At 52.0% G+C, this 25,326-nt stretch overlaps 1 protein-coding gene across 3 annotated transcripts in view; it reads right to left on the reverse strand.

Annotated features, from left to right (window-relative positions):
* Window positions 1–813: 813 nt before the first annotated feature.
* The window catches only part of AP3B2 (adaptor related protein complex 3 subunit beta 2), a 31,512-nt gene continuing 6,999 nt past the window's right edge, over window positions 814–25,326 (reverse strand). For 2 of the 3 annotated variants that reach the window (XM_082448583.1, XM_082448585.1), the window contains exons 2-26: window positions 23,438–23,513; window positions 23,227–23,301; window positions 22,839–22,934; window positions 17,670–17,830; window positions 17,325–17,391; window positions 17,043–17,225; window positions 16,652–16,935; window positions 16,356–16,410; window positions 15,929–16,000; window positions 14,433–14,495; window positions 13,946–14,078; window positions 13,558–13,667; window positions 12,741–12,917; window positions 9,346–9,532; window positions 7,718–7,836; window positions 7,129–7,237; window positions 6,621–6,744; window positions 6,060–6,243; window positions 5,856–5,916; window positions 5,417–5,523; window positions 4,986–5,214; window positions 4,484–4,568; window positions 4,137–4,234; window positions 1,351–1,489; window positions 814–1,249 (exon numbers count right to left, since the gene is read on the reverse strand). In XM_082448583.1, coding sequence (XP_082304709.1) covers window positions 1,099–1,249; window positions 1,351–1,489; window positions 4,137–4,234; window positions 4,484–4,568; window positions 4,986–5,214; window positions 5,417–5,523; window positions 5,856–5,916; window positions 6,060–6,243; window positions 6,621–6,744; window positions 7,129–7,237; window positions 7,718–7,836; window positions 9,346–9,532; window positions 12,741–12,917; window positions 13,558–13,667; window positions 13,946–14,078; window positions 14,433–14,495; window positions 15,929–16,000; window positions 16,356–16,410; window positions 16,652–16,935; window positions 17,043–17,225; window positions 17,325–17,391; window positions 17,670–17,830; window positions 22,839–22,934; window positions 23,227–23,301; window positions 23,438–23,513 — 3,145 coding nt within the window. In that variant the 3' untranslated portion in view covers window positions 814–1,098. Of the gene's footprint in view, window positions 1,250–1,350; window positions 1,490–4,136; window positions 4,235–4,483; window positions 4,569–4,985; window positions 5,215–5,416; window positions 5,524–5,855; window positions 5,917–6,059; window positions 6,244–6,620; window positions 6,745–7,128; window positions 7,238–7,717; window positions 7,837–9,345; window positions 9,533–12,740; window positions 12,918–13,557; window positions 13,668–13,945; window positions 14,079–14,432; window positions 14,496–15,928; window positions 16,001–16,355; window positions 16,411–16,651; window positions 16,936–17,042; window positions 17,226–17,324; window positions 17,392–17,669; window positions 17,831–18,785; window positions 18,807–22,838; window positions 22,935–23,226; window positions 23,302–23,437; window positions 23,514–25,326 lie in introns of those variants that run through there. The other variant, XM_082448584.1, reaches the window with a different exon arrangement.

Consider the following 25,326-nt stretch of genomic DNA (forward strand, 5'->3'; position numbering starts at 1 on the left):
GAATTTACATGATTACAAACTTTTTTCTTTTGGCACAACACATGCTAATGGAACACCTTTTACGCCTTTAGGGACCACTGCTGCTCAGCCTCTTTCCTCACCAGGAAAGGTATCAGGGAGGGGCCCTGACCCTCACTGCCACCCCTAGAAGGCTTGTCCCAGGTGTGGAGGCTCTACATCCTCACCACTCACGTGTGTCCATGGAGCAACAGCATCGGTTGCTGATATCTTGTTAGAAATGCAGAATCTCAGGCCCCACCTCAGACCTACCCATCTGAATCTGCATAACAAACCCCCAGGTGATCTGATGGACGGCAGTTTGAGAAGCACGGGTCTCCATCTCCTGTTCTTCCTTCTCCAAGATGGGCAGGTGGGTCATCTCCCCAGCTAGGTGGGGCTCTAGGCCCCATATCTAGATGTAGTTGACATATTTTGAACCTTGCACCTACGTTTGGGAATTCCCCACATTATGAGTTCTCCTTCCCAAGGGCCCATGAGGGGAACCAAAAGGGACTGCCAGATGTCGAAGAGGCATCTTTGCAGAGGCTCATAAAAAAGGACCAGGGAGTTCTTCCAGCTTGACCTCCCCATCCCCGATCAGATGTCTCTTACACAGAGATGCCTGAAGACTTGAAGATGGTCATCTTGGGGGTCCAACCAGAGTCACCTCTGAGAGTCAGTCACAGCCTCCCCTAGAAGGTCAGTGGTGATCATTCACAAGGGTCAAACACAGTCACTCTTCGGAGCTGTTCCCCCGCCCCCCGCCAACCCCCTTAGGCAGAACCCAGAAGAAAGGAAAGGTGAGCCAGCATCTAGGGAGAAGACATTTTATTGAGATTTTGCCACATAAATAGCTACACAAAGCTGGGAGGACTGAATGGAGCCCTGCCATCTCCCTCTGCACAGGTCACTAAGGAACCCACGGGGAGGAGAATTGGGAGGGAGCCTGGTCATGACCACAGAGAGAGAGGACCCCCGGATGCTATCTGGAATGAGGAGTCTGATATGAGAGAGAGAAAGAAAGAGACAGAGAGGCTAACAGCCTAGATGTCACGAGGGAGGGACAAGTGACGGTCAAAGAGGTCACAGCACTTAGGCTCACTGGGTCAGAGCCTGTACCACGTCCTTCACCAGCATGGTGCCGATCACCATCTTCTCACTGTTGACTGTCAGCTGGGCAGCTCCAGTGGGCTGGGCGTCCAGGGTCAGCAGGACCAGGCTCCCGCTGGTCAGCGTCCTCCCTGCAAACCTGAGGTGGGGGTAGAGGAATGAGCTCAACCCTGAGGCATGGGGCCCCTCCTTCAAGTCAGGACCAAGAGCCCATCTCGTCCCCCTGCTGGTGGTCAGTACCTATACTCATCAGATGTCCCACAAGGGACACGACCCAGGTTGGCAGTGGCAGTCACTTTCTGCACCACAACGTGGTCACTCCGACAGGTGTCTGGCAGCGTGAGCTTCTCTGTGATCTCATTCATGCCCGTCAGCTTTCCTGGGGGCAGAGGATATGATGAGGGCAAAGGTCACGGTGGGTACCACTGGGTCCGCCCACTGAGCACCCTCACCAGGTTCTACTCAGGTGGGGCAGGTCTGAATCTCCCGCACCAGTCTTGAGGAGGGGCTCCTTCCCTCTCGGACCTGGCCCTCCCTCAGGGAGCCTTGGTCAGCCTCCCACCCCACCCAGGGCTCTATCCATACTGCTGAGCAGAAACTGACTGGGTGCTTCCCCACGGTCAGACATCTGGGCCACCAGCCCCTTGGAGTGGCCAGTGGACTTGGTGGCCAGTCAGTACTCAGAGGTTTCCTCCACCTTTTAGTCTTTCCTGGTTGGCCCTCCAACCCAGGTGCAGCTCTCTCCCAGCTCCTGGAGGCTGTGTCCTCACAAAGAGATCACTGGTGGCTGCTGCTGGTACTCACCCGACAGGCCAGAGTCCAGTTGTCACATGCAGCCCTCACAGGTGGACCCCTAATTTCACATGTGGCAACAGCTCCAAACCTGTCCAGGACTCGTCGCGTCCCCAAGCACTCACAGCGTCCCAAGAAACCCTCACTCTACGGGTCTGACCTCTCCTCTCCACTCACACGCTCTTCCCAGCCATGCGAGCTCCTCCGTCTGCCCTCCTGCCCACCTTCTCCTCAGCCTCTCTCTCCTCCTTCTGCTACTTCGCCATTCTTCTCCTCCTTTTCAGAACGGACATCCCTCTCCTGTCGCTTTCATGCCCTCCGTTCCTAACTAGTGACATTTTCCTGTCCCTGTACCTTTAGTCTCTCCATATCAAGTCTCCTCGTTCCTAAGAAGTCCTCTCTAGAAACAAGATACGTCATCATGCTAGTGCTGTGTCTCCCTCCCCAATGACCGCCAAGGTCCTCCAAAGAGGACTCCATTTCCCCAAGCCCTGGTCTCCCTCAACCCACTGCAATTGGCCTCTGCCCCCCTTTTGCGATGACCCGCTCTCTCTGATGTTGGCAGCAGCTTCCTATCTGCTGGATCTGAAGGTCTTTGGTCATCTTGGCCTGCAGACCATCCAAGGCACTCTTCAACCTCCTCATCTCTCGTGGTTCTCCTCCCACCTCTCACTCTTCCTTCTCTTTTCCCTCCCCTCCTTTTTCTCCTGAAGAAAGCAGGTTTTCCTCAAGCAAGGTCTTTGACCTTCTTATCTTCCCACCCATCTCTCTCCCAGGGTGATCTCACTCATATTCACTTCAATTATCACCTCTATGCTTCTGACTCCGGCCTAGAAGTGTTTCCTGGGCACAGACCCATATTTTCAGTTGCATATTAAACACCTCTTCCTGAATATCCCAAATGTATTTCAAAAGCAGCCTCTCCAAAACTGTCCAAGATCGTCCCCCTTTTCCCTTGCCCAATCCATTCTTCTTTCTTCCAGATCAGGGGTTTGGCAAATTACAGCCTGAAGGCCAAATACAACCTACCACCTGCATGGCCCACAATGGTTTGGTTTTTTTTTAATATTTTTTAAGTGCTGGGGGAAAAATCAAAGATAGATATTTCATGACACATGAAGATTATATGAAATTCAAATTTGTGTCCATAAATAGAATTTTATTGGAATGCAGCCACACTCATTCATTTATGTATTATCCGTGGCTGTTCTTGGGTTACAACGGCAAATTGCAGCAGAGATCACATGACCCAGAAAGCCTAAAACATTTGCTTTATGACCCATTACAGAAAAAGTTGGCCAACCCCTGGTCTAGGTGAACGGCACTGCCATTCTCCCTACTATCTAAGCCAGACATTCTAGAGCCAGCTTATATGTCTCCCTCTCCGCTTTCTTAGGGCAAATGCCCATGGCTTCCCTCTCCCCCACCTCAGCCTTTCATTCTTTTTGCTGTAGTTCTAATCCTGGTCCTCACCATCTCTCATCAGATCTATTGCAATAGCCTTATAACTAGGCACACAATTTAGTCCAAGGTCACATACCAAGCAAGTGGCAGGTTCAGAACTTAAAGCCAGGATTCATGGAGCCCCATGTTGCCTCCCACTTACGCTGTTCTGCCTCTTTTTCCTGCTGCAGATTCTCTCAATTCCAGTCCTAGCTGTAAATGCTGCCAGATTTCTCCTTCTGAAGCAGAAGTCTGAACCTGGCCCCGTCTTTGCTCAAAAAACTTCAATGGCTCCTCTACTGCTAGGAAAACGAAATCTACAGTCCTTACCTCTCTAACGATGGAGTTGGACCCAATAACCTCTGTGACCCCTTCCAGCTCTGAAATTTTAGGACCGAAATCCTTTAGCATCGCGTTCAAGGCTTCCAGAAACTAGACCAAACATATTTTCAGCTTTGTTTTCACTACTCACCATTGCTAAGGACTCCTATGCCCTAAAGCAAACTGCTCCCCTCCTTTCTTCCTGTAAATTTTCACTAACACCTACTCATAATGTTTCCCCCAGCTGGAATTCTGGCCTAGAATTTTCTGCCTGGCTGAGTTGAGACTGTCTCCAGAGCCTCACTGAAGTGTCCCAGGCTCTGTGAAGCCTCTGTTGGAGCCACAAGCTGTGAGGCCTGCCTCCATCTGCAGGAGCTGAGGCTCCCTCAGCGTGACTGTATGGTGGAGCTGAATGAGCCCCAGTGGATGGCCCTGAGCACCCTCCCTGCCCACCTCCAGGGAACACTCACCCTGTTCCTTCTTGAACTCATTTTCGCTCATGAACACAGGGGCCATCAGCTCCCCAACAGGTGGCTGAATGGAGACGTAGAACTGTCGGGTTTGGGTGCTGGGAAGGGTAGGAGGAGACAGAGGGAGAGGGAGTGAGGCCAGCATCTCTCCCCTCACCTCGCATTGTGTCTGAAGGGAGGGCTTGGAGACAGCAGGAGAGGGAGGTAAGAGACCTGAGGTCTTCGGATGCCTTCCAGACACACCAGATCATGATGTAGCCCCACCTAACACCACCTCCAGCTCCAGTTTATTTTGACCCCACCTCTCCCTAGCCATCCTCCTACTCCTCCATGAGTTGGAAACATACCACAGCTGGAAGTTGGCCGCCTGGGTCGAGTCACAGAAATTAATGCCCATGACAGCAGTGGCAGATTCTCCGGGTGCCAGGGACTCTGCAGCAGTGTGAGGCAGGGAAAGGGGGAGAGAAAGACAGCATCACCTGACAGGTCTGGAACCCTGACCCCTTCTCCCCTCCACTTCCAGAGCTGACCATTCCTCTATGGAATCCTGGCTTTCTGAGCCCCTGGAGAGACTGTTCCTGAGTTTCTCCTGAAATGTAAACATCCTTCCCCCACTCACCCTCACCCCATTTAAGTCAGTGTTGAAACCACCAAGGCTCAAGCACCTCTTGCCCTGATACTGACTTGCTCATTTCCTAGTCTGTCTTGTCCATGGATTGTGTTAGATGCCATCTCCATACCCCCATAGCCTAGACCCTGGCCTGGCACAGAGGGGGGCTTCAGAAACCACAGAAAGACCAACTCCACCCAGGAGCCTCCTTCTCCACCACATCCCAGGCCCTTCCGCACCGATTTCAGGAAATTCCTGGATGCTGATGCCAGCGGGCAGTTTGGGGGTGCCCACGTGTAGGCCCTTGATGGGGGTATCAGAGCTGTTGGAGAAGTGGATGTGCACAGCCACCATGTGGGGGTCCCCAGAGAAAGGCTGGCGGCTGAAGGTGTAGTCCACAGCCAGCCCCTCTCCAGCTACGCGATGCAGCAGCTCCTGTCTCCCGACACCCAACACTGGACTCAGCAGCTGGAGGGGAGGAGGAGGAGGGGAAGTATGGAAATGAACAACAAGGCGAGAGCCCATCCCAGCCTTGTCCCTACTTGTGGTCACAGCAACGGAGGCTCAAAGCCATCCCTTCCATCACACCCCCTTCACACAAATCCATACCATAGGATGCAGCACAGAGATGTGTCCCTGCCCCAGCCCTGTCCCTCCCCATCGCACTCACCGAGGGCACCAGGGGGGAGTCTGTGAGCATCAGGCCCTCCAGGTCAGCAGCCAGGCTGGTGGACACAACCGTGGGGGGAGACACAGGCTGGACACTGGGAGGGGTGACTGTGGGAGTACATGGGAAACATTATGACGAGGGAGAGGCAAAGTGGAATTGGCTTGGATCGAGCAGGAGCCCAAGGCTTAGGGAGCAGACGGCTCAGCACCACGGACAGTGAGGCACGTGGCAGCCTGGCAGCTCCGCGGAGACAGCCATCCTTGACCCCAGCCCCACACCTGGAGAGGATGTCCTGCGGCCCTCTCAGGCCCAAAGATGTATTCTGTCTGCTCCTCCCACCCCAAACCCCCGAGGAACCTAGCCCAGAGTGCCCATGGCCCTTCCTAAGTCATACTCCCCAGGCCTCCTATCCCCTGTGACTTCTACCACCCAAACTCACAGTCCTCTAGATCAAGCAGAGAGATCTCCTTGGCTGCAGGGGCACTTTTGCTGCTGGGAGACTGGAAGAGAAAAGTGGGATGTGAGTGTGGAAGGGGAGTACCCTGGCCCGGGCTGGGTTATGGGGAGATGCCTGGGTCTGGCCCAGAGGGTGGGGAGGGCCCCGGTCCATACGCCCATCCCCTTTCTGTCCCAAGGCGCTCACTGTTTTTTTTCTCCAGGAGGCAGGTTCCACCTGCTCCTCCTCTGTCTCTGATGTCATCTCAGACTCTGACGAGCTGCTGCTGGAATCACTGCCCTCATCTGAGGACGAGCCGCCTTCTTGTCCCTCTGGCACCTTCTTCCTCTTCTTCATCTTCCTCTTCTTACCTTCCTCCTCACTATGCTCACTGGAGGAAAGGGGGCAAACAGGGCTTGGGCCCAGCCTGGATGACCCCTTCTTGCCTCACAGAAGAGCAGGGAAAGCCTTGAACATTGGGGGTGAGGGTGGGCAGCCTGGGCCAGTGGACTCCACACCTGAGCTCCTATGCCTGGGTCGCAGTGAGAGCTTTAGACCGGCCTGTGCCAGCTCGGGCCCCTTCCCTGACTGCTTCTTCATGCTGCGCCCCACGCAGAGATCTCCTGCGGCCATCACGTGAGCAGACCAGGGGGTCTGTAGGCCCCACCGGCTCATGAGGAGGCTCAGGGGCTCTTAGGAGACTGGCTAAGGCTGAGGGTCAGCCCTTCGTTTCCAAGGGGGAGCCCTGAAGACGCCCCGTCATCTTACCTCTCACTGCTCCTCCCTTTCTCCTCGTCCTCATCCTGGCCTTTGTTGTCGGACTCACTGCTGGACTCCCCAGAGCCGCTCTCACTGCTGCTCTTACTGTCCGATTCACTCTCGGACTCAGGGTCTGTGGAGGGACTGTCTCAGGCTTCCCTCCCTTGTGTGCAGGTCTCCCGGGGAGCCCTGGGCACCCAGCTTCAGACTCTGCACTGAAGCAGCAAACTCACCTCTTCTCCCCACAACCCCCCGACCTGCTCCCAACCCCAGACGCCAACCAGACCAACTGGAACACAGATGGACCCATATGGATAGAGACCTACACAAGCACACACACATCTGGGATGTGCAATCCTCAAGTGCATAAGCACACATACAGGTGCACACAAGGAGGTGCACACCCCCTTGGACACGTGACCATCTAATACAGGAGCACACACGTGCACCAGATAGTCAGCCACAAGGCACACACACAGGCAGGAGCACAGGGCCCCAGCTCTGTCCATCTCCTCACCGCTGTCTGCGGACTCTGTGGGCCCTGACTCTCCCTCAGAGTCTGAGTAGAAGGGTTTCTCCTTCTCCTTCCTCTTCTCCCTGTTTGAGCACTTGGTCCATTCAGGTACCTGGAGATTGTGGGGTGGGGGCGGGGAGTCATTAAATCATGGATGGGGAGGGGGAACGAAAGCACAAGCCCCTCTTATCTTTCACCCTAGCTCTTCTCGGGGCCCCGCCTGGTCCTGTCCCCAAGAGGGAATAATGGGGGAGGGAAGGGACCCTGTCCATGGAGGGGAGGCACTCACAGAGTGGCACTGCCAGCAGGAAGGAACAGAGTGTAGGGAAGGCACAGGGGTGCAGCATACAACGGGGAGGGGAGGGGGCAGCACAGGCTGGGCGAGAGCACTGCACACGGAGCAGAGGGCACACAGCACACAGGGCGGGGGGGACCTTGGTGTATTCGCCCAACAGGCCCACATGGGTCTCAACAAGGGAGAGATCTTCTTCCTGCGTGCGGGGAGAGTGTCAGGAGGGCCGGGCTGGCACTCCCAGGGCTCCCTGCTGTCTGTCCTTCCCCACACACAGCTCCACCCTCCACCCCTGCTGACCTCCACATTGCGCACAGATGGGTCCGGGGCTTCTTCTGGCCAGTCTGGGAGCTCCTGGTAGCCCGTGGCCTTGGCATTGAGCAGGTGGGACAGTGAGCCCAGCTGGAAGTGGTCCCGGTCTGGGGACGGGGTGAGAGATCAAGTCAGTAGTGGCAGTGAGGAAATGCCCTGGGAGTTGTTTCCTAGGTGGGGCTGGGTGGCGATTCCGGTGGGAACTCCCTAGCTAGACAGAAGAGAGGGGTGGACGTGTCCCCTAATGGCTCTTCTGCCCTGACTGAATCTCCAGGCCCACATGCTGGAAAAAAGACTGTATGGCTGACTAGAGCAAGGGCTGAGGGGTGGGGGGAGCTGGGACCACAGAGGAGGGCAGGAGGGGCTTCTGGGCCCAGAGCTGCTGCTGCCTGTTTGCCCTGGTGCCTGTTGGGGAAGCAGAGATGCGGGTGTGGCTTCTCTCCCAGGGTAACGGAGGTGGTGCTGCTGCACAGCCAGGCTCAGGAAGGAGGCCTGCTTGGGGCAAGGGTAGCAACTATGAGTAAGAGGCTGGCCAGGCTGGGTCAAAGGGCAGGGAGGTGTGTCTGGTCAGGCTGGGGACTCCGTGGGGAGGGGGTGAGTCCAAATGCGAGCAGGAGGGAGTCAGAGCCAGAGGAGGGCAACCCAGAGACTTGTAAGTGGGGATGGTGTTAGGAAGGAGAAAGGGACCGTTCCCCTTCTTCCTGGGAGGTTTTCACATCTGCCCCATCCCTCAGAATCTCCTTGCTCCTGTGGTCTAGGGAAAGATAAAGCAGAACAAAAAGACACGCAGGAGAACCAAGCTTTGTGAAGGAAGTTCCCCTCCTGAGTAGGTTCCTGGGTCCAGAGAGTCAGCTGGGGGACCCTCCCCTTCCTGCGTCTCTCAGAGCCCTTGTCACGGGAGACCAGACCGAGAGAAGAGGCAAGGCAGCGGGCCTGGGGCTGGGGGTTTGGGCTGACCTCCAGTGACAGCCCAGTGAGTGCTGGCAGCCGCTTTCTCAGGACACTTACAAACATACACCTCTCCTTTGTTTTTGTTTTTTTAAGATTTTTTTGACGTGGACCACTTTTAAAGTCTTTATTGAATTTGTTACAACATTGTTTCTGTTTTATGTTTTGGTTTTTTGGCCGCGAGGCATGTGGGATCTTAGCTCCCCAACCAGGGATCGAACCTGTACCCCCTGCATTGGACGGCAAAGTCTTAACTATTGGACCGCCAGGGAAGTCCCTACAGCTCTCCTTTGTATGGAGTTCTACTTCCTGCCTTACTGGGCCCTTGGTAGGTAAAATCTTGATACATATAGTGCCTGCTCAGGGAGTAGGATGGAAAGGGGAGCCCGAGAGGAGAGAAACCAGAAGCCCATCCTGCCTGGGAGGGCAGAGACTCAGGTGAGTTGATGCTGGTGGTGGTTGTGAGCGGGTGAAAGAGCAAGCCCTGGATGCTGCAGGATGGGCAAAGGGTTGGGCCAGGGGCACAGGACTGGCGTTTCTCCAGAAGTCCTGCCCACCGAAGGCTGGTACCTGGCTGAAACTGAGACCTCAGAGGGAAGGGCTGGGACCGGGTTGCTGGCCAATTCTCCCCTTCCCCCAGGAAGGTTACTCTTGATTTCAGCTCCCACCTTTGAAGGATGACTCCAAGACTGGGGCTGGTTTGGGTGCCAGGAAGAGCTTCTTGGCATGACGGCTGAGGGCCCCACCCTGCTCCGAAGGGACGATGAGCTGCCGGGTGAAGCGTGCTCGGTCTCGGATATCGTAATTCTGGTCATACTTGGCCAGACTCAGCACATACTGGGTCAGCAGCTTGGTCTGGGGGACAAGAAGTGGGTCAGCAGCCATCACAGAGGGTGGGGACACAGGAGGTCTCTGAACCAGATTCTTTTTTTTTTGCCATGCCTCGTGGCTTGTGGGATCTTGGCTCCCCGACCAGGGATCGAACCTGTGTCCCCTGCAGTGGAAGTGCGGAGTCTTAACCATTGGACCGCCAGGGAAGTCCATGAACCAGATTCTTTTGGCCAACAGCTCCAAGCACTGCTGCCTCCACATGACTTTCCCTCCCAACCTGTCACTGCGCCAAACCCTGCATTTTCTCCCACCTCCCCAGCCCTGACTCCCAATGCCAACTCTGACAACTGACTTGGCCAGCAAAAGAGCTTGCCCTTTTGGAAACCTCCCTGTTGGCCCTGGGTGCCATTCTTCCTCAGGTGTGTGGTCCCCACTGCCCTAGGCCCACTCCTACCCCACCTAGTCCAGGCTGGGCCAATCTCTCCACCCTGAGGTGCCAGAGTGAGTGAAGGTCTGGAACATTCTGCTAGACCTCACAGTTTCTAGGCTCCATCACCTGGGGGGAACTAGGTGATAAAAAGAGAAAGGGGGAACACATAGGAATCCCCCTGGCAGGGGCTGCCCTCATGCCCCATTGACCCCACATAGTAGATTCTGAGTAGATTCTGAGCAGCCCAGGGGTCTCAGAGGCCATAATCCTCCCTGGAAGGTCCTAATGAGATCAGAGCAAACTGCAGCTGCCTATGGGTTTGCTGAAGTCATATGGGGTTCACAGCCTGCAGTCAAGGCAGCCATATCCCAGGACCCCAAATCTCAATTTCTGCCCTGATCCTGACCTAGTCTAACCTGTCACAAAATGACAGTGGTAGCCACCGTTTATGGAGTGCCTTCTGGTGCCAAATACTGTGCTAGGTGCTTCACTACCTCATGTAATCTCCATAACCCTTCTGAGAGGTGGGTGCTACTACCCCCATCTACAGAGGAGAATCAGAGTCATTAAGTGACTTTTCCCAGGTTAAGGAGCCAGTCAGTGCTGCATCCAGGCCTGGACCCTCATCTCCTTGGCCTCAGCCTGGGCCGGAATCTGGCATGCAATGGATGGCTCAGCAGGTGGGAGGGATGGCTGGGATTGTTGTGGCCTTGTGGCAGGTCCAGAATGTCACCCTTGGTACTGGGATGGGGGAAGTATCATTGCTGTTTTGTCAGGATGGACATGGACACATCCAGGCCACCTCCCTCTTAGTGTGCCAAGAATTCCCCTTCCTCCACCACTCCCAGAACAGGCTGAGAAGAAAGAAGAGAGAAAGATAGGGAGGGTAGAAAGGAGGAAAGCTCCCTTTATTGAGTGAAAGAACCATTCTAAGGGGCCTATGCCTGGAAGGACTGGCCTTAGGGTAAAGGGTGCCTGGAGGTTCCATTTGCCTGAACAGCCTACTCTGGGTGGCCTGATGGGGGCTGGGACCCCTGTGTCCAGCCTAGGAGAGGCGTTCAGCTATATATATACCCACAGCTCTCTGTGACAACCCTGACTACAGCCCTTATTGCTCTGCGTTTTGTGCTGTTTCCTCTACTTGGCTATGAACACTTGCAGGCCAGTAAACATGTCTCGCTCATTGTCATCACCCCAGGACATAGCTCAGTACCAGGCATAGTGGGTACTCGGGAAATGCATGTTAAATAAATTCATGAATAAATGTGCATGTAGCTAACAGTGACAACTTGGGGAAATGCCACGTGAGCACACCCAGGCTAATGAAAACATGCCAACAGCACCACCCTGGCTCAGTCCTGAGCCTTTCAGACGCCCCCTCTACCCGGGTGGCTACCCACCCAGGCTGCTTCATCTATTCAAATGTTCCTCCCACCTGCTCCTTCCTCCCGTTTGAATAAAGGAGGCACACAAATATTTGTTTGAAGGCTTCCAGTGGTGTTCCCTGTAACTTCTCTGTCTCCAATCTGCTTCTCCCACGATACTGACACCCACAGATCCAGCCCCTCATTGCTTCTACACAACTGCTGTCCTTTCCAGCTCCTGACAAGAGTCCCAGCATGTGATGGCCCTGCCTCCCCAGCTTGCAGCCCTGGGGCCCACTCTAGCCACCATGGATCAAAGGAGCCACAGAAGACGCACAAGTGCCACCATCCAAAGACTCCATGGGATGGCAAAGAGGCCACCTTCAGGCCAGCAGGGATGTCACAATCTACAGGGTATGGCCCAGATGCTTTGCTCCAAGGGCTGGCAAGCTCTATCTATAAAGGGCGTGAGTAACTATTTCAGGCTTTGCAGGCCATATGGACTATCGCAGTGACAACATCCACGGACAATAAACAAATGAATGAACGTGGCTGCGTCCCAATAAAATTGTATCTACAACAACAGGCAGCAGGCCAGACTTGGCCCATGGGCGGTAGTTTGCCAACCCCTGCCTCACTTAACTGAGTGTGGGAACTGTCAGGGTGCTTGGTGTCCCCAGTACCTTGAGAAGCTCTGCACATTACACTTTGTTTTTAGCAGAATCTCGTGGGACCATCTCAGAGGATGCTGGACACTCAAGAGGTTTTTAATATCCTGATATTCCAGCTTAGCTGAGCCATGTCCTTGGCTATGGTGTCTCTCATAACCTTTCACCTTAGGAATGGCAATGGCTGCCAATACCACCCAAGCCTGCACAGAGACTTGCCCTCTCATCCCCGGCATAGACTGGCGAAGCATCACCAAGCTTTGGGAGGAAGCAGAGACCACATCTCCTGGGACACATATTCTCCCATCAGTGCCTATCACTGCTGGGCCCTCCCCCTGGCCCCAGTGTTCCAAAGGCAGCAGGTAGGGACACACCCACTGCCAGACTGGAAGTCACAGCCCCATAGAAGAGCCTCTTCAACAGTGGTCACCATCCCTACTAGGCCCTTGGGGCCCTGGAGTAGCTGTGGACACTGGGGGAACACTGGTCACCTGGGCAGACCAGACACCTGTCCTGAACTCCCTCTTCAGAAAAAGGTGCTGATATATGTATAACTGAATCACTGTGCTGCACAGCAGAAACTAACACAACATTGTAAATCAACTATACTCCAATAAAAATTAATAGAAATAAAATACGAAAAAGAAAAAAAAGTGACAAAAAAAAAAAGAGGTGCTAAAGTTCATGCCTACCTGGTGAGGGCCCACAGAATACTGTCTGGGCTGTTTCTGGGGCCCAGAGTGTTTTAGGAGGCATCTCTCAATCTGTACCTGCTTAGAGTTGGTCAGGTAGAGCTTGGCTGCCAGGTTGATGACCTGAAGCTTGACGATGTCCTCCTCGGCTGTGAAGGACTTGGCCATTTTTCTCAGGACATCGGGTGCAATCCTGGGGACGTGCTCACAGTACTCGCCAATGAGCCACAGGATGCTGGCTCGGGCCATGGGCACCTGTGGGTGTGGGAGAGGAGTCAGGTCTGGGGTAAACGTGGGAATGTGGGTGGGCACCTGGTCTGCCAAGGAATCAGCACTCCTCCCATCTGTGCTGGCCTGTTGTATCATGGGCTTCTCTGGAAATGGGAGTGGGAGGTGATGGGAGAGAGATTAAAGGTTGGGTATGTCCCGGGCAGCATCTCCCCTCTTCCCTAGGGTTTCATTAGCATGGGCAGAGCCTTCAAGCCCCAAATTCAGTCACAGTTTAGTATAAAAGACTGATTTTCTGGATCCATTGTACTCTCAATGTTTTACTGCCTTGTTATTCTCCCTGAATCTTCAGGAATGTCTTTGCTTGAATGTTTCAACTTGGCAGTGTGACACAAAAACACAGGACTAGTCAATTGGCCACCCTCAGCCAGAACTTTAGAGAAAACCTGAGTGGTGGTACAGGCTGGAGCTCAGCAAGGGATCCCCAAAGGGAAGGCGAACCAGGGTCACATGGTCTCATCTTTCCCCTCCTCCCACCTGAAGACGTTTCGAGCCAGTAGGGAAGGTTTAGAAGTTGATTTTTTATTAAGGCTAGTGTTTAATTATAGGGTCTTAAAATCATGGGGAGGACATTGGGTTGGGAAAGGAAACGGGGTCACTCCCTGACCTGGATGTTGTCTGTGAGCTTTGCCAAGTGTTTGATGATCTCTCCGTGCTGTGCTGGCTGCATCTGCAGCAGCTTCTTAATGACGACCACTGACTCTGCGACCACGAGCTCTGTGGGACAGGAAAAGAGCCCGGGACAGTCAGATGACCACACACAATGAACAGGCACACCTGCAATGCCCCCAGCCCCTTGGCTCTGTTCCTCAACCCCCTGTACTTCTCCAGTGGCCCTCAGAGACGTGGGAGCACTTGGATACTAACTGAGGCAGACAGACAGATGAACACACATTGTTCCTGGACAGACAGGTGGATACCCACTGGCCATCAGAGTCAGACATGCAGGCAGCACCCACTAGTCATCAAAGTTGGACATGCAGACAAACACTGACCATCACGGTTGGACAGCAGCTGCACCAGGCCGTTGAGGCAGGTGTCACGGACTCGGCCTATGTTAGTTGCACAGCGCCCAATGGCCTGGATCGTGGCTGCCACAAAGTCCTTGTCCATGCTGCGAATGTAGGTCTGTGGACACCACAACAGAGTGACCCCCGGAAGGTAGTGATCCCTCAGACTTGACTCGGCAGTGACTCTGCAGGCTTGAGGGTGACCTTCCAGAAAGCTGTTACCCCTCATTCAATGACTCATCATGTCAGAGACTAAACTCTGGGAAAAGGAATGACAGCCTCACCCGTCACCCAGTGATTCCCTAACCCAAAGCCAGTAGAAGGCATTGGGAGGGGACGTAAAATAACAGTTTCTCCACTTTGGGCTTTTAAGAGAAGGTTTGCCCCACCAGGTCGATTCTCACTAAGCACAAGGAGCTGCAGGACAAGTCTCGTGGGCCTCTCTGACTATAAGCTGGCCCCTGGCCCATACCTGGAATTCCCGTAGGACAGTAGGGATGTTGGTCTCATTGGCGAGGTTAGTCAACACTTCCAGCTGCAGGGAGTCAGAAAATGGGCAGGGTGGCCAGTGGACTTTCTGTGCTTTCATAAACCTTCGCTCCAAACACACACTTCACCAACCAGAAAACAATCCTCCGGCAGGACAGCCCTGCATCATCCTTAGATTGATGAGAGAACTGACAGATCATGAAACTTATTCAAAATGCAGGAGGACCAGTTTGCTTCTTAAATGGACTCCCTGACAGAGTATGCTTGTAGTATGATCATGTCACCTCTCTACCTTCAAGGAAAACTTAAAGCCTCCAGTTGCTTTTAGGATAAAGACCAACATCCTTTCCATGGTCTATAAGTCCTTGATCTCCCACCATTCTCCCCCTTACCCTCTATGCCCCAGTCACACAGGTCTTTAGTCACAACCCTCCTGCTGGCCTTTGCATATGCTGTTTCCTCTGTGTGGAGCACCTCTTCCCATTCCTGTCCCTGCATTTACCTAGAGAATTCATGTTCATGTCTCAGTCCTCCGCTCAAGCCTCCCCTCCTGAAGGAAAACTTCCCTGACACCAGACTAGATCAGGTCCACCTGTTTATGCTCGTACAGCTCTCTGCACTTTCCTTTTACATCCTATTTCGCAAATGGATTTTTACCTGTGCTGTGTGATTAGCTGCCCAATGTCTCCTCCTCACCCCAGCTAGATTTTAAGCTCCCCAAGGGCAGGGTGCCTAATTGGTTTGTTCTCTGTTGTACCCCTAGATACCCCTAGATCCAGCCGTGAGACACACAATAGGTGTTCAGAAGGGTTAGGAGGATTAACTGTTGCTGAAGGAAGTTACTCAATAATGAGGCAGAGCAGGGATGGAACGTGGGTATGGGCTCCTGCAGCCTTTTCTGTGGGGGTATGTCTGCACGACAGCCTGAGGGTGTAGGTGTGTAAGGGTAATTACACTGTAGGTAGAAGACAGAGACTGCAGCAGGGAAAGTATGAAATTTTTTTTTTTTTTTTGCCTGCACCACGCAGCATGTGGGATCTTAGTCCCCCGACCAGAGATTGAACCCGAGCCCCCTGAATTGGAAGCACGGAGTCTTAACCACTGGACCGCCAAGGAAGTCCCAAGGGAAAGTATGAATTGGGAGTCAGCGGACCTGACCTTCGGTAGTTACCTCACCTCCCTAAGTCTACATTTTTATAAAATAGAGATAATGTACACTTCCTGAGGTGATTATGAAAATCGAATTACTTCATATGTGAAAAGTGGCAGGTGTATAACAGGTACTGGGCAAAGGGCAGCTCCCTTCACCCTGTCCCCACACTCTCATTAGCCTGGCTTCCTGAGCAAACACTTCTGGCTGGAGCAACAGTGGGCTCAGCCCCTGAAACAGGCAGGCATCAAGGTGGCCACTGTGGATATTCAAGTGGGTCATGGGGGTGGGGGACAGAAAGTCCACAGGCACGTCTGTCCATCACTCACCTTCAGGATCTTGATCTGGGTGGGGTCGGTGGACCTGATGTAGAAGCTCTTCAGGTACGGCTCAAACATACCCTGGCACGAGAGAGGCAGCCCCAGGGAGCTCCACCTCAGCCTGAGACCTGCTTCTCCTCCAGAGCGCCCCTCCTCCTCTCCTGACCCAGGACCCAGCATCCTTCCTGCCCCTCACTGTCCTCTAGTCCTTGATTCTTCCCTCCTCCTCAGATCTAACCCGGTCTTTCTGCATCAGGCTTTCCTCCCTCAGCGGCCCTCGGGATCCAGGTCCTGCTTCTCCACCTGCATTTGGGGTCTCTCCTTCCCACACTCTGCACAGCCAGGGCATTCCCCGCATCCTGCCTTTCCCCAGTACCCCTAGCCCCGCAGGAGCCACTCCTCGGACTGCGAGGGCAGGCCTTGGTCACTTGCTCACCCGGCGCTTGATGGACATGGTGGCCACATTCTGGAGCACCACGTACTGCACCTCACTGCGGAGAGGAGGGGTCAGAGGTACCTGGGCCCCTCGGCTGGGGCAGCAGGTCGGGAGAAGGGAGGTGGGCAGAATAGGAGGGAGGAGAGGACCGGTGTGGAGAGGGCACCAGCGGGAGGAGGGCAGGACTGGGGTCTGGGCGGGGAGCAGGTGGGCTGGGGCGGAGGGTGTCAGGCGCTCTGGGTCGGGGGGGAAGCGGGGCGAGCCGGCCCCCAGGCGTGGGCGGGGCGGGCGCGCACCTGTGGCTGCGCAGCAGGCGCACGAGGGCCTTGGCGATGACGCCCACCTCCGCCTTGGGCGCCAGGTGGAAGTAGAGCTGCGCCACCGCCATGACCACGGCGGCGCTGCGGCTCTGCAGGAGCGGCTTTGTGTTGCGCAGCAGCAGCCGGTGGTCGGGGTCCATGACGTAGGGCTTTCGGGCCGGCAGCGCCGTGGAGGCCCCCGCCTCCGACCCCGGGCCCTTGGCCTCGTCCTCCTCGGAGCCGTAGAAGGCTTTCTCGGGGTTCTCCTCCAGCAGAGACTCCTGGAGGGGGAGACAGGCGGGACAGTGGGCATCTCCTCCCGGAGACCCGCCTATCCACTCTGCTAGGGCGAGGGTTGGGGTCCCGCCTGGGGGTCTGGGCCACTCACGTTCTGGGTGGGGCTCAGGAACTGCGTGCGGGCGTAGCGGGTGAGCATGCTGATGATGACCACCTGGCCCCACTCCTCCACGTCGATGAGCAGGTTACAGAGTTTCCGGTAGTTCTTGTGGATCAGGTCGATGCGCTCTGGGCACACCTCCTCGAAGGCCATCACCACGCTGCCCGCCACCAGCTGGGGAACCGACAGAGGCAAGAGCACATGAACAGAAGGACAGAGGGGCCTCTGCCTGGCTCCTTTTCACCACCCGTCCCTGTGTGTCCACATACGCACCGTGGTCTTGTCCGCCAGAAGCTTCTCAATGACCTCTATCAGCTGGTCCTTCTGGTCAGAATCCAAACTGAGAGAGAAACTGTTGAGAGGGATTGCCCCTCCCCCATCTCCAGCCTTCCCAATATCCGCCCAAGCTGTGCTCACCTCCCTCACCCCAACCCTATTCATAAAGAGGTGTGAGCCACTGCCTTCAATGTCCTCCATCTCTGTCAGTTCCCCAAACTGCCTTAAACCATCTGAAGAGAAAAACAAAACAAAACAAAACAAAAAAAAACCAGAAACAAAACCAAAAGCAGCCTGCAAGACTTGGGAGAGGCCAGGGGTGGGTGGGGGCTTGGGGTATACCTGTAGAGCTTGGGGATGGCGTGGGCAGCTGTCTTTCGCACATAGGGCGACATATCCGAGGCAGCTTCCTTGATGGCTAGCATCATGATGGGCACGATGATGGGCACACGGATGCTAGACAGGACGCGGAGGGCGCTGGCACGAATCAGCTGGTTGGGGTCCTAAGGGCAGAGGTGGAGGCAGAGCCATGAAAGGGCAGCAGGTGGCCTGAGGGCAGAGGCCACACCTGTGGAACTCACTGTCCCTAGTCACCACCAGCTCTTGCTTCCCGGCCTCCTCTCTTGAGCTTGGATGATGTGCTAGTGCTGGGTACCTGGGGGGTAGCTGCCTGAAGGCGCTGACTCTTGGCCCTGCTGCAGAAATCTGACACCTGAACGTATGTGGCATTGGCTGCTTCACTCTCAGGAAGAGTGGCAAACTTTCAGAACACCTAAAGTTCTTGAAACACCTCCTGTTCCTTAGGGGAGTGTGTGGAGGGGGAGGGTGTCTTTGTGTTTATGCTGGAGGGGACTGCCAGCAAATGCAAACTGGTCTCCCTTTCCGAGAGTTCATCCTTACAGTCCTCTCTCCCAGCAACCTCTCAAACCTGCTCTTCTTCCTCTTCCTCAACAGTGTTTAAAAGAGAATAGGTGTGGGGCTTCCCTGGTGGCGCTGTGGTTAAGAATCCGCCTGCCAATGCAGGGGACACGGGTTCGAGCCCTGGTCCGGGAAGATCCCACATGCCGCGGAGCAACTAAGCCTGTGTGCCACAACTACTGAGCCTGCGCTCTAGAGCCCGTGAGCCACAACCACTGAAGCCCGCGCGCCTAGAGCCCGAGCTCCACAACAGAAGAAGCCACCGCAATAAGCCCGCGCACCACAACGAAAGAGTAGTCCCTGCTTGTCGCAACTAGAGAAAGCCCGCACACAGCAACGAAGACCCAATGCAGCTAAAAATTAAATAAGTAAAGAAACAAAAATGGTATTACACCATTATTAATTGCTTTAAAAAAAAAAGAATAGGTGTGTAAGCCCCTCCTCTTTGCTCTTAGTGCATCCTATAGACACCTGAGAAGAGCCTTAGACACAGTGTATTGTAATCAGGAGATTACAAAAGCAGCAGCAGCTGTAAATTACCGTTAATCTTGGAGGACGGTGGACAGTGGGAGAGGTGCTGGGACACTAAAGGGTAGATGCTACCCTGATTTTCTAAAATGGAGAAAGAGAAGAGCCACAAAATTACAGGTGAAAATTATGGTAATCCCTGGATTTCCCTGGATTTTTTTAATTCTGGAATTAATTTTTAAACAGATGGTTTCAAAGCACTTATTTTAAAAGCAGGAGTCTGTGAGTCAAATCATATCACATCCACTGCTAAAAGCTATTTTCCTTTTTTATTTAACATTTTATTTGGAAATGATTATGGATTCACAGGAAGTTATCCCCCAAAATCCCTTTTCCTTTTTGCTAGGGTAACGAGGCTGGTAGCTATTAACACTATGTATCTTGATTTCAGCAAAGCATTTGTGGGAGTCTCTCATGGCATTTCCTGGATTGCCATTTTTGATGTAGGCCTTTTGTTTCATTTAATACGTAAGCACTTTAAGAGCAGAATTCATGTCTATTTTATCTCTGGATAACCACAGCCCTTTGCACATGAAAGGTGTTAAGAAATTTTTTTGCTGTTAAAATCCTTCCTAACAAGATGGGAAAATACCAGCTGATTGCAGTTAGGTGGATCCACAATTTGGTAAAATGCGGTACTTGGGGAAGATTTACTAACAGATGAGTGTTATTCTGGAAGCATGATATATGGGACTCATGGTCTGTTGCCCTGGTCTGAATAGCTTATCAGCATCTTGGAGGAAGACACAAAATCAGGCGGACAAAATTAAGATTCAGAATCACCCACCCTGGCTTGGATCGTGTGCTAAACTTATAAAATGAAATATAGTAGGGTTTCATAGGAGATTCAAGGAACCAATTGCATAAAGACAGGATATAGGGAGACCTAGATTATCTGCTTGCCAACTGGAGGTTTGTCTGAATTGAGCCAACATTAGTGGGCTGCAAAGCAAACACAGCCTCAGCCTGGGCTGACAGAAAAGGCTGGTTCTAATGTGCAGGAAAGCCCCCCCTAACAGTAGTAATAACAAAAAGAAAGTGAGTTTTAGAGGAACACATATAAGATACTGCTTACAAAACAATATTATACATTATTTAGGAATACATTAATAAGTAATAAAAGAATAAATACATGTATATGAATAATAAGCAGGAGAAGATACATAGGGGATTTTGGCTGTTTGATAAATCTTTCATTTCTTATGCTGGGTATATATTCATTATATTATTCTTTATGCCTTCTGTGAGCCTGAAATAAATTTTTAAAAATTATGGCGATGGAGGTTTCAACACAATATAATGGTTTTAAAAAAGCTGTAATCACTCCACACCTGTCAGAATGCCTATCATCAAAAAGACAACAAATAACAAATGCTGGAGAGGGTGTGGAGAAAAGGGAGCCCTCGTGCACTGTTGGTGGGAATGTACATTGGTGCAGCCACTATGGAGAACAGTATGCAGGTTCCTCAAAAATGTTTAAATATAACTTTCATATGATCCAGCAATCCCACTCCTGGGTATACATCCTGGGTATGTTTTCATTTACATGTGGAATCTAAAACATAAAACAAACGAATGAGTATGACAGAACAGAAACAGCTCATAGATACAGAGAACAAACTAGTCATTACCGGGGGGGAGGGGGGGAGAGAATCAAGAGGGGGTAGGGGATTAAGAGGTACAAACTACTATGTATAAACTAAATAAGCTGAAAGGATATATTGTACAGCCCAGGGAATATAGCTAATATTTTATAATAACTTTAAATGGAGTATAATCTACAAAAATATCGAATTAATATGTTGTACACCTGAAGCTAATATAACATTGTAAATCAACTATACTTCAATAAAAACAAAAACAAAAAACAGTTGTAGTTGTCTTAAGATGCAGCAAGTTGCCTTATGAAGGAGTGAGGTCTGTATCACTGGAGATGACCTGTCAGAGATGTCCTAGAGCAAAGGTTGGCACACTACAGTCCCCAGGCCAAATCTGTCTTCTGCCCTTTTTATAAATAAAAATGTATGCAAACCCAGCCATGCCCACTCATTTATGGCTGTTTTCATACTACAAGGGCAAAATCGAGCAGTTGCGTGGTTGAGACTGGATGGCTTGCACAGCCTAAACTACTATCACCTGGCAGTATACAGAAAAGTTTGCTGACCACTGTTCTAGAGAAATCATTGCATTGAGATGGACTAAATGAGCTCTGGTTTTCCAAAAAGGGAAAAGGGGCAGACTGTAGAAACTCAGGTCAATGTAAAAATCTGTGCAAAATTTCCAGAATGTTTCTTAAAAACTGATTTAACCCCGAGTCAAGCCACTCTGAGAGATAGATTGTATGGTTTTGACTTCTTTTTGGCCATGCCACCTGGCATGTGGGATCTTCCGCAACCAGGGATCGAACCTGTGCCCCCTACACTGGGAGCGCGGCGAAGTCTTAACCACTGGACCGCCAGGGAAGTCCTGGTTTTGACTTTTAAAAATAACCTAGCACAGTGTTTGGCATAGAAATACCCAAGTGTTTGCTGAATGAAAGAATGGTATATGCAAGTGCCCATGCTTTCTGCCCCACCTCAGAGAAGCAGACTCCGTCATCCCCTCCTGCTGGCCAGAGCAGATTGAACCAGGGGCACGCGCGCCCCGGGTTTTGGCAGTCAACTCTCAGTCTGCTCAACAGCCTACAGCATCAGCTGAACATGAAAAGATGAGCTGGACCTTTCAGAGTCCCTCTCACAGGAATTTGAACTAAACGTGTGGAAAGACTAGAGGAGTTAATGGCTGTAATCAGAACTGCAGAGTCTGATTGGAGAGAGAATAGAACAGCAGTGATGTTGCCTTCTTTACCCAGGAGAAATCTTATCCTAGCCAGAAAACCACCCAGTGGAGACTATCATGCCTGCATTTAATATACAAAACAAAAGGTGAGAATATTCAGTCTAAATAGTGTGGGGGGATTCGGCCTCCACTGCATTATTTTTTAATTAATTAATTAATTAATGGCTGCGTTTGGTCTTCGCCGCTGCGCGCGGGCTTTCTCTAGTTGCGGCGAGTGGGGGCTACGCTTCCTTGCGGTGTGCAGGCTTCTCATTGCGGTGGCTTCTCTTGTTGTGGAGCATGGGCTCTAGGCATGCCGGCTTCAGTAGTTGTGGCACGTGGGCTCAGTAGTTGTGGTGCACAGGCTTAGTTGCTCCGCGGCATGTGGGATCCTCCTGGACTAGGGACCGAACCCGTGTCCCCTGCACTGTCAGGTGGATTCTTAACCACTGCGCCACCAGGGAAGTCCCTCCACTGAATTCTAAGGGACTTGAATCTTCCCACTGTCCCTTCCCTTGGGTGATTTCAATTTCTGCCTGCCTCAAAGAGCATTTCACCACAACAAATGTGATCTAGGTCTTTAAAGGTGGATATTTTACATACACTGGGGCATCTGAGACAAGTCAACTACTTCTTCTGGTGCTAAACAGAGGAATCAATTTGTTCCAATGCTCAAGGAATCATTGGCTGTATTGAACTTATTGAAAATGGAATGGTCTTATCTTTATGTTCTCTGTGCTGACCGTGGAACCCAGTCTCCACATCTGAGGCTGCTCTCCTGCTTGGTGAACTTTGTGGTTTTCCTCTCCATGGAGCTCATTTGTTTTCAATAAACCCTTTTGTCCTCCTTACCCAGTTCCAGGTGAAAAGGTTCCAAAGCCATTGTTCTCCACAGATAGATACCCAGACCAGGTGAACCTGCCAGTGCCAAGGCTCCGACACCCAGAGGTGAGGAATCCAGGTCAGCAGCTCCCCGCACACAACCCTGTCCTAAGAAGGCAGACTTCTGCCTGGCTGTGGGCCTCAATCCCTTTACATCAATGGGGGTGAGGGCCAATGTCAGGGGCTCAAGTGGTTCACGTTTGAGGCAGCCATCATCACAGCCTCCTCTGACTCTCCCAACTTTAGGCAGGTAGGAAAAGGCCTCCAGAGCCTGTCCCCCCATGCTCAGACCTCTCCCTGGGTTCACTCCTCCAATACAGCACCCACAAGGCCCAGACCCCAGGGAGGCAAACGGAGACCTCTGACCTTTAGGCCGCGTTGGAAGGTGGAGATAGACAGCAGGGCTAGGTCTTGCTGCTCCTCGGCGTAGCGCACCAGGTACACGTAGACAAGCTTCTTCACCTGGGGGGGAGTGGGCTTCTCAGCAGGGACTGGTGCCCCCACCCCATGAGATGTCATCACCCCAGCTGGCTGTGGTCCATGGGGAAAGCATCCTGGGTGTACCCTGGCTCCTTTGCTCTGATCCACATCTAGTTCAGGGACATCTAGATGGTGTCTTTTCCTGGACCAGGAACATTCTGAGCAGATTGGCCCCCCCCAAGGCCTGGAGTGTTCCCTTCCTCACCCCCAACCAGCTCCAGTTTATTCCTTGTGGAGGTGGGCGTGAGAGACCCCCTCACCGTGTAGCACTCACCTCTATGTTCTTACAGGCCACGTTCTTCACCACGGCAGGAAACAGGTCTGAGGCATTCTTTCCCCGGGCGATCATCTGGGTGGTGGGGTCAAGGTAGGGGGAGAAGAAGGATGCCAGCTGTCATTAGGGGAAGGTCCACAAGGAGCCAAGGAGAGCTGCTCTTTGATCCCCAGGCCCCTCGCCCAAGGGAGGCCCCTCCTTCCCCCCTCACCGCCACAATCCTCTTCATGGCCTCCAGCTTGAGGGAATCCTTGTTGGTGTCCAGCATCTCCTTCAGGTCATCATGCCTGGTGGGAGACACAAGAGGTCAGCTGAGGGCACAGCAGTGGGGGTGGGGCTATCAATCAGTAGGATCCAGGCAGAAAGAAGGGACCTGGGCAGGGAAAGCAGGACTCGACCAGAAGGGAAGGTGGTAAAATACACATCAGGGGACTTAGGGTCGCAAGGAGCACGTGGGCCAGCCAGTGTTATGGGCTGAGTTGTGTCCCCCTCATAAAAGATATGTTGAAGTCCTAACCCCAAGTACCCAGAATGTGACCTTATCTGGAAATAGAATTGTTTCAGCTGTAATTAGGATGGGGTAATACTGGAGTAGGGTTGGTCCCTAATTCAATATGTCTGGTGTTCTTTAAGAAGATGGCCTTGTGAAGAGAGAGATGCAGGGAGAACGTCTTGTGAAGACAGCGGATTGGAGTGATCCATCTACAAGTCAGTGAACATCAATGATTGCCAAACTACCAGAAGCTAGAGAGGGGCAAGGAAGGATTCCCCTACAGGTTTCAGATGGAGCATGGCACTGCTGACACCTTGATTTTGGACTTCTAGCTTCCAGAACTGTGAGATAATAAATTTCTATTAAGTCACCCAGTTTGTGGTTACAGCAGCCCTGGGAAACTAATACAGCCAGGAGATGATAGGATGGATTTGGGGTGGGAAAGGTAGGGACCCTTCCCAGGAAATGGCCAGTTGGATAGATGAGAAGGACCTGGAGCCAGTGGAAAGGAGGTGGGTGTCAAAACAAGAGCAAGGTGCCCTTGTCCCGCCCCGAGTGTGGTCCCAGGCCCTGACCCCACAGACTGAGTTGATTCCAAGGACTGGACTGGTCCCAGATTCTCCAGAGTCTGTTGAGGTGGTCTTACCACAAAGGCCAGACCTGTCACATTCAACAGTCATTCAAGAAAGTTATAAAACCCTAATGGGAGAGGTAAATGATGATTTAAATAAATAACCCCTTGCACATGACGGAGGGGAATAAAGGTAGTCTCCAAGCCAATATACAAATTTCATACAATGGCCATTGAAATTTCAATGGAGGCCTTTTGTCAAACTTCCTGAAGTGACTACAGAATTCATCCAGAAACAAAAATCAATTGGTAAGAACTCCAGAGAATTTTGGGGGGAGAACAAGAGAACAATGGAACAATGACAGACAACTCCCCCTACCAGAATTCAAAACACAAAACATGACAACGATAAAAGCCCTATGGTACCAGGTTAAAAGTAGAAAGTCAAGAGTCATAGGGGGGAAATTTCACAAATGGATCTAAGTTGATACATTAGGAACAAATAACTTACCAATGGGAGAAAGAAATTTTCCTCCTCTGAAATAAATGCTGTCGGGACAACTGCTATGTAGCAAAGAATTTAACTTATACATATATTTCACACCAAAATTAATTCCATATTTGTTTAATAGTTAACTTATTTCAATATATGGAAGAGGGGGAAATTTTAATTTTCAAGGTCATAAAATTATCAGTAATAATAATTTTTTATTATTATTACTAGTTTTTTTTTTTTTTAACTTTTGTATGTAAACTAAATTTAAGAAAAAAAAAAAAACCAAGGCAACTGTATTTGTTTGCTAGGGCTGCCGTAACAGTAACACAGACTGGGTGGCTTAACAACCTAAACTTATTTGCTCACAATTCTGGAGGCTAGAAGTCTGAGATAGAGGTGTCAGTGGGTTGGTTTCTTCTGAGGCCTCTTTTCTTGGCTTGTAGATGGCTGTCTTCCTATATCTTTACATGGTCTTCCCTCTGTGGGTCTCTGTGTCCAAATTTCCTCTTCTTATAACAGGTGAATTATATTCGATTAGGG

Source organism: Balaenoptera physalus (genome assembly GCF_965194825.1).
Source record: "Balaenoptera physalus genome assembly, chromosome: 2".
Lineage (NCBI taxonomy): Eukaryota > Metazoa > Chordata > Mammalia > Artiodactyla > Balaenopteridae > Balaenoptera > Balaenoptera physalus.